Source organism: Lipotes vexillifer, unplaced genomic scaffold (genome assembly GCF_000442215.2).
Source record: "Lipotes vexillifer unplaced genomic scaffold, Lipotes_vexillifer_v1.1 scaffold367, whole genome shotgun sequence".
Taxonomy (NCBI): domain Eukaryota; kingdom Metazoa; phylum Chordata; class Mammalia; order Artiodactyla; family Lipotidae; genus Lipotes; species Lipotes vexillifer.
In genome coordinates this window covers 1,751,732-1,759,770 of record NW_006795832.1, presented here as the reverse complement: position 1 = coordinate 1,759,770, position 8,039 = coordinate 1,751,732, and the positions used below count along the sequence as shown (strand labels likewise).

At 40.4% G+C, this 8,039-nt stretch overlaps 1 protein-coding gene across 1 annotated transcript in view; it reads right to left on the bottom strand.

Moving 5' to 3' along the window:
* Positions 1 to 8,039, bottom strand: part of COL4A3 (collagen type IV alpha 3 chain) — a 135,831-nt gene that overhangs the window by 63,661 nt on the left and 64,131 nt on the right. Inside the window, exons 3-9 of the mRNA XM_007467913.1 lie at positions 7,590 to 7,679; positions 4,637 to 4,681; positions 3,987 to 4,031; positions 3,261 to 3,323; positions 1,801 to 1,854; positions 560 to 586; positions 1 to 14 (exon numbers count right to left, since the gene is read on the bottom strand). The exon at positions 1 to 14 is cut by the window's left edge and continues 97 nt beyond it. Coding sequence (XP_007467975.1) covers positions 1 to 14; positions 560 to 586; positions 1,801 to 1,854; positions 3,261 to 3,323; positions 3,987 to 4,031; positions 4,637 to 4,681; positions 7,590 to 7,679 — 338 coding nt within the window. The remainder of the gene's footprint in view (positions 15 to 559; positions 587 to 1,800; positions 1,855 to 3,260; positions 3,324 to 3,986; positions 4,032 to 4,636; positions 4,682 to 7,589; positions 7,680 to 8,039) is intronic.

Sequence of the window (8,039 nt, the reverse complement as noted above, 5' to 3'; positions counted from 1 at the left end):
TCAGCAGGAGCCCCCTTGAAAATGAAGAATTTCATCAAACATAAGCAATGTTATATCTTCAAAACTCCTTTAAATGGTTATTCAAGGTCATACCGCTTCAAGGATAAAAGTGCTTTCAGGATATATACTTAGAGAAATGCTTTAGGATTATTTAGTTATTCCATTTTGAAGAATTTAAAGCATTTTCATATTGTCTAAAATTGACCATTTAGTGTGGAAGGAAGAAAGAAAGACACAAGAATAATAGACCATTTCCCAAGACACCAAAATGAGTGGCAATTCCTTATCTAGAATTTGGGGCCCTGAGCATAAGTTCAGCTCTCTTTTCCCAGACCCTATTTTCCTAAAGAATAATACAAAACTTGTATTCCTGAAGACATATTTATGACAAGAAGCAGAAGCTGTTCAATAGGAATAAATATCATGTCCTAATTACTATGATTTCTGAATTAATCATGAGATCTGATTTGTAATTACTTATGTCTTATTGTTTAATACAAGTCCCTTTCATATGTACAATTAGAGATTTTTCAACAATAACATGCCACAAATAACTTACTTTCTCTCCTTTCAAACCAACGGCACCCTAGGAAAAGGAGCGGCATCTTAGCAACCAGAGGCAAATCAAATACACGGCATCCCTGCTTTGTCCTCTCTGCTATTCTGACTTCTCTCCCTGCTGTATACCTCCCACTGGCTTTTAAACATGCTCAAGTCTTTCTCATTTAAACAAAGTCTCCCCCTAAATCCACCCTCCCCATACTGCCTTGTCTATCTTTCATGTCATCTGCAAACTTCCCACTCTCTTCATCTCTCACATCTTTCTTACGCTGATGTCTACGTCCTCCCTTCATCTGTCATGGAAGTTAAAGTCTGCAGTGACTTTGCTGTTACTGAAACCGACGACAACACATTAGTTCCCGCCTTACTGGATTTCTCAACAGCACTAGGCAGCTGTCTGTCACTCCCCTTTACTGGAAATTGTTAAAAAGGAGATGGGTCCAAGATGGAATCACTCCTGTTAGGTCCACAGCAGTAAGCCAAGACTTAATACCTAACCTGACTACGGTTTTAACCTACCCTAGGAATGTGTCCTTTGACCCACCAACCTGGTAATTCCTGGTCTGCACTAATAAGATATTCCACCCAACAACACCTTCCATTCCCCTTAAGAGGCAGCTTTGCCTAAGAAAATGCCTTCTTGGTTAATAAAACAATACATTCTTTGCTAATAATGTCATTTTTTCCATTCCCTCTCTGGCTTTAAAAACCTCTCCTATCTATGGTTGGATGCAGCAACTCTCTCCTTGCTGGATGGGATGCTGCCGGATTCATGAATCATCCACTAAGGCCAATATTAGATGGTCAGATTTACTCAGTCAAATTTTTGTTATTTAGCAACATCTTTCCTGGGCTTCCAGAATTCACTCCTCCTTGTTTTCTTCTACCTTGAGGACCCGTCCTCCTTTACAGGCTTATTGTCCTTGATCTCACATTACATGCTGGAGCTCTCTAAGTCCCAGTTCCAGGGCCCTTTTCTCCTCTCTTCCATCCTGGAGTCACCACAATCCAGGCCTCTCCCACTGTCTAGTTCACATCTCCCCTTCAGTGTCTCAAAAGCAAAACAAAGTCTCAAAGTTCATTTATTCATTCATTTCTCAACTATTAGTTGAATGTCTACTGTCGGCTGCCTCAGACTTCCCCAAGGTCATGACAGATTTCTGTATGTGGTCATTCCAAAGGAAACTCCTTGTAATTGTACTTTATGTCTTGGATGGGGAGTTAGAAATATAAACGTACCGGGATGCCCGGGTAGCCTGGTGTCCCCCGAAGTCCTGGAAACCCTTGCTCACCCTGGAAGACATACAGAGCTTGTCATTCTTCTTAGTTGTTCTAGAACAGCCTATTGAGATAATTTCCCTGTTTCTCTCTTCCAACCCTGCAAATCTAGACAAAGTAACCCAAATTCCTTACAGCTACTGGGTCATGAGGCTGAAGTCCAGGAAACCATTATCTTAATTGAAAACAGGATTAGAATCTACTGTTTCTCAAATTGTGCATAAATGGCAAAAGGCTAATTGTGCCAAGAACTTTTCGATTGCTGCTTCCTTGAAACTTTAGTAATTACTCCTTTCATGGCCACCATTCTGGGGAAAAGGAGAGTGTAGTCAGGAAACAAAGAAGATGAGTGAACATCAAAAAGCTCAGTCATTCTATTCCAAAGACCAATTTTGCATTCCAAGCAAAATTGTTTCTGATTTAGTTTCTGATTTATGTACACTCACAACTTCAGATGCAAATAACCATTTGAGCCCCCAGTTATTTTTTGGTGGGAGAACATCAGAGAACTTCCTTAAAAAGCAATCAGAAAGCAAGGTGGGGGGGACTTCCTTGGTGGTGCAGTGGTTAAGAATCCGCCTGCCAATGCAGGGGACACGGGTTTGAGCCCTGGTCTGGGAAGATCCCACATGCCGTGGAGTAACTAAGCCCGTGCGCCACAACTACTGAGCCTGCGCTCTAGAGCCTGCGAGCCACAACTACTGAGCCTGTGTGCCACAACTACTGAAGCTCGCACACCTAGAGCCCCTGCTCCGCAGCAAGAGAAAACACCACAGTGAGAAGCCCGTGCAGCGCAACGAAGAGTAGGCCCCGGTTGCCAGAACTAGAGAAAGCCCGCGTGCAGCAACGAAGACCCAAGGTAGCCAAAAATAAATAAATAAATTAAAAAAAAAAGAAAGCAAGGTGGGGGAGGGGAGGGGAATTGGATGCAGACACTCAAATGGTACTCCAAACTTTCAGTTATAAGATAAATAAGCACTAGGGAGGGAATGCACAACATGATAAATCTAATTAACACTGCTGTATGTTATATATGAACGTAGATAGTGTAAATCCTAAGAGTTCTCATCACACACACAACTTTTTTTTCTTTCTTTAATTTTGTATCTATAAGAGATGGTGGGTTCACTAAACTATTGTGATGATCATTTCATGGTGTATGTAAGTCAAATCATTATGCTGTACACTTTGAACTTATGTATTGCTGTATGTCAATTATATCTCAATAAAACTGGAAGAAAGTAAAGAAAAAGGCATAAGAAGAAAGAAAACCATCATATGTCTGCCCTGAAGACACATACCATTGGTTCTGGCTAAAAGAATATTTCAAGGAAAGCCTAGCCTGCCTCATTATTACTTCACTTTGATTTATTCATTTAGCAAAACATTAACTAACCATCTCCTGTGTGAGGCATACATACCTTAGAACCATTGCATCCTGGAAAACCGACAGGTCCATACGGTCCAGGATGGCCTGGGATGCCCTAAACAATAGAGCAAGTCTCAAAAAGGAGAGATAATCAGGCCCCGGGATCAGGTGGAAACAGTGCAGAAACCATGGTGGGAAAAGATGGGCTAATTTAGATAGTTCTTTAAGTATAAATGGTTATTTAAATAAAGTAGTAAATTAGTTATTTTAGATAATAATTTAAATAAAAATCATAGCAAATAAAATAGGCTAATTAGAACGAAAAATTATCCAGTGAGATACAGATATTTAAGATAAAACAAAAGGTCTTTCTATATAAAATAAGTCCATTAGCACTCTGTGTTAAGCTGGCGTAAAGGAAAGAGAGGAGGGAAGTGTGCACAGAGGTAACTATTTCATTATTTTATTATCCTGTGCTATCAAGCAGAGTTCATTCTATTCTAGTCTATTCTATTCTATTCTATCCCATCCCACCCCACCCCATCCCATCCCATCCCATCCCACCCCATCTCAATCTGTTGCATCTGTTTGTATTTCAGGGAATATAATTTGACTTGTATGTCTTGTAAATCCACACTCTAATACACTATGTGATTCTGATATTTTCATCAGGTAGCAAATGTATCAGTACTCATTTTCTTGTGCTATTGCTTTAACATCTTTATTAAAATGAGCTTATTTCTTATTATTCCATCTACACATTTTTCTCATTACTTACTGGAAGTCCAGGAGGACCTGAAAATCCTGGTAATCCAGTTGTTCCCTAAAGACATAGAAAACGGAATGGGTGGCAAGAAAAAAACTCTTTAAAGATGTTCAACCTATAAACAAAAAATGATTCACCATGCCAATAACCCCGTTCTGCAACTATAATTGGGAACACTAAAAACTATTTGAAAAACAAAAAAAGGCTTGACAAACTTTGTAAATCTTCCATTTATATAACTTTTAAAAAGAGATGATTAAGATTGTTTTTGGCCTTTCTTGGGTAGATTATTTAAGGTTTAATTTGCATACAGTAAAGTGCTCCAATCTTCCACAAACAGATTGAGGAATGTTTATATACGTGCATATGCACATACTGGTGATACCGTCACCCCGTCCAGACATAGAACATCTCCAACACCCCAGATGGTTCCCTCATGCCCTCTCAAAGTCAGTTAACACCTACCCTCAACAAAGTAAGGCCTATTTTGACTTCTGCCATTATAGACTGGTTTTACCTGTTCCTGAACTTCATCTATAGAAGTGTATCACACACAACGTACTCCTTTGTGACATCTGTATAACTTTTACAGTGCAGATTTCTGTTTTTTTTTAAAAAGAATTTTCATCAAACAGTCAGGCTAGACTGGTTGGACTACTAACCCTCACGCCTTTGGGACCAGTGAATCCTGGAAGTCCTGGAGAGCCCTAGATCCAAAGGAGAAAACAAAAGGTAAGCACTGAGACAATTATTTGGCACTAATAAGTCCATAAATGAAAGGTCCCAGTTTTATTCACATGCCAAAGAGTTTTGCTCTTGCGATTATTTCATTGTTAACACGGTTCAATTGCTTGTTGTTTCATTGGTGCTATAGTATTTATCCGAAAGGACAAACAAAAATCCATTCATACCCTTGCTACTCAAGGTGCGGGATCCAACAGTAGCCTCATCGGGGAGCTTGTTAGAAATACAGCTCCCTCACCTCCCAGACCTATTGATTCAGAATTTGCATTTCAACAAGATGTGATGATAATTCTTGTTCACATTAGTGTCTGAGAAGTGCCTCTGGAAAAGCCCCACATTAGTCAGACAGCTGCCGAGGGCTGATAAGGATGAATGACACGATTACAACAGTGGATGAGAATGGCAGCCAATATTTCTGTGCATGAGAAACACTTTATTAGCAAAATGTCCCTGGTGGGCACAAATAAATAAATAGCAAACTAAGGACTGCCTGAACCAGAGATAAACTTGCTTCAAGAACACAATGAATACATTTGGAGGTCCTGTTTCTTAGAGAATAACCACAAACAAAACTGTTTTAACGAGGCCACTTGGTGTGAAAGTTCCATTATCCAAAAGTTTTTCATCATTCCTGAGAGTTTCAGTATGTTTTGGTATTTCTGATTATTTGAGGAAAAGGTTGTTACAGAGCCTTCTGAGACTGGACTGTCAAGGCCAAAGTCAGCCTTTCCTGTCTGAGGTAGAATTCCTGGGTGTGTGACCATGGCCCCCTCCTCTGCAGAATGCTGTGTGTAATCTGCAAAGGCAGAAGCGTGACTTGCAGGTTTCACATCCCCATTATAAATTGTCTCATATTTTCTATATGAGAATATATAGAAAATATTTAAAATTAAGACATTTATAAACCTGAAAAATCTTTTTGGTCAGGTTTTAATATTCTCTGATTGTCTGCCTTTGATCAGATTATCATTTGTGGCTACATCTCTGAGCTATACTTTAACACATGAACTCATGACAACGTAAGTTTCTGGATGAACTTTATGAAATACCTGCACATGATGTAACCTATACGAAGCACCATGTATTTACAACTATAATTTTAATTTATTGCTGGCTTCTCTAAAGAAATGCTAAGGAAACCAGCAGAGTGGGGTGCAGAGGACAAAATAAAAAGGAAGGAGTTGGCGTTAAGCTGATCCTAAGTCCAGCGTTGAAGTGACAAATTCATTCTACCAGGAAAATGGAGGGAAATCTGAGGCCACACCCTGAAGGAACGCAGTGGAATGTTCAGACACTAAACATGTCTGAAATCAGACACCAAATGTCCAGAATCTGAATGACTTTTTCAAATTTAGGATCAGAGGAAGGAGAAATGAAGAAACAAAAAGCATACACAAATACAATAAAGTAGAATTCCTGGGAAATAATAAGCTTTGCAGTTTTACTTGGAAACTGTAGGTGTGGGTTTCTTTGGCTGTAGGAGTTTGATTCTGGCGTTATATAATACTGGATTTGAACTGTGATTTTGCCACCTATTAGCTATGTAATCCAGGACAAATTACTTAAGTGCTCTGAGAATCAGTTTCCTCATCTCTAAGATGGAGATAATAATACGTAACTATAGTCATGATTGATGGGATCAATGTGAGGGATAAACGAGATCCAGTCAAGAATAAATGTCCCAATGCCTGGCTCAGAATAAATTAGCAGAAAATGTTGCCTAAATATTCTATACATATGAAATTTAAAAAGACTGTGTGGATCAGTTATAATTGCATTTTCATAATTTATTAGTTAGTTCACAGCTTCCTGGAAACCAGTAGTCAGGGGGGTGACCCAGTGGATGCGTGAGAGCCCAGGCTTAAGTCCACAGCAGGAAAGAGCCATCAGCAGATCTAGTGGTTACACAGTTATTTAGCAAATCCTCTAGGGCATTTATTTAAACAAAGCCCTTTGTTGTATCACAGACTTTAGGATAAAAATCTGTGATGAGTGTGAAGGGCAGTAGGCTCTGGTAGGAACCTTAGGATGCCTGATGTGTAACGGACAAGCTGAAAAGAGGAAAGCAAAGAAAGGAGGATTCCAGAAACAAAGACATGTGTTTCAAGGAGAAGAGAGTGATCCACACAGTTGGAAACAAAGCAGAGGGGTCCAGGTCAGATAAAGACACAGAGTATCCTTCTGCGTTGGCCTTTTGGAGGTCATGGGTGATCTGGAGGTCATGGGTTTTCAGGGCAGTGGTCAGGAGGCAAATTGTTGCTGGCTGAGGAGTGAATAGGAGATGAAACGCAGCCAGTGTGGTTAGTTATTTTATTTTTTTTAAAGAAGCTTGACTGAGAAAGGAAAGACAGGGAAAGTATGGCAATCCTTTGGTTACAGGACCTGAACGATCTAGAGGAAGTTTATATTGGTACGGGTTTTATATTTGCATGCTTAAGGATGGAAAGAGAAAAACCAACATCAAAAGGAAAGTTGAAATGGCTGAGAAAGAGGACACACCATCAGAACAGGGTTCTATTAGGAATCCCAGCGACCAGGATACCGGTAGAGGAATAGGTCCTGAATGGAAGGTAAAAAGAACTCATCCTTTCATGTGGGACGAAAGAAGGGAGGGGCCGATGCAGGTAGGGAGACTAGCTCAGGGACGGGGACGAGGTACAGCAGGGAGCTTGAAGATAATGATAATCATTTGAATCATCTTGGAATTAAGATTCAGTTCGGAGGGCCCAGCTAAGACTGGAGCAGGAAATTACCAGAGCGTCCATCAGCTGGCTGCGATGTGGAATTCTCTCCAGGTTCTCAGCAGCCCTGGGGTCAGCATAAAGAAGGTTAAGTGGACTGGGGATTTTTTGAACTCACAGACTGGCATACCTTGGGTCCCTGTGGTCCAGGCAGGCCTTCCGGACCTGGGTATCCTTTCTGGCCAGGAGGCCCAGGGGGTCCTGGAAAGCCTTTCTCCCCCTGTTAAAATCAAAACAAGACAATAAACACACAGAACAGCAATTCCCAGGAATAAACACACCCATAACCATCATTTTCTTTCCTTTATGATGTAATGATAATATTTTGCATATTTTTTCCTTGGATTAAAAAAAAATAGCCCTCAGCAGTAAGTACAAGAGTAACTCTAAACTTTCAGCTGTTAGTATTTGTCTGTAGGCTTGAAAGTGTTTGTCTTTGGTCTCCTGGAAACTCTACATTTATCCAAATGGTAGAGCTACCCAGAGCAGAGATTAAGGGAGCATGAATCAAGAAGTGAGGGGAGGGCTTCCCTGGTGGCGCAGTGCTTGAGAGTCCGCCTGCCGATGCAGGAGACGCGGG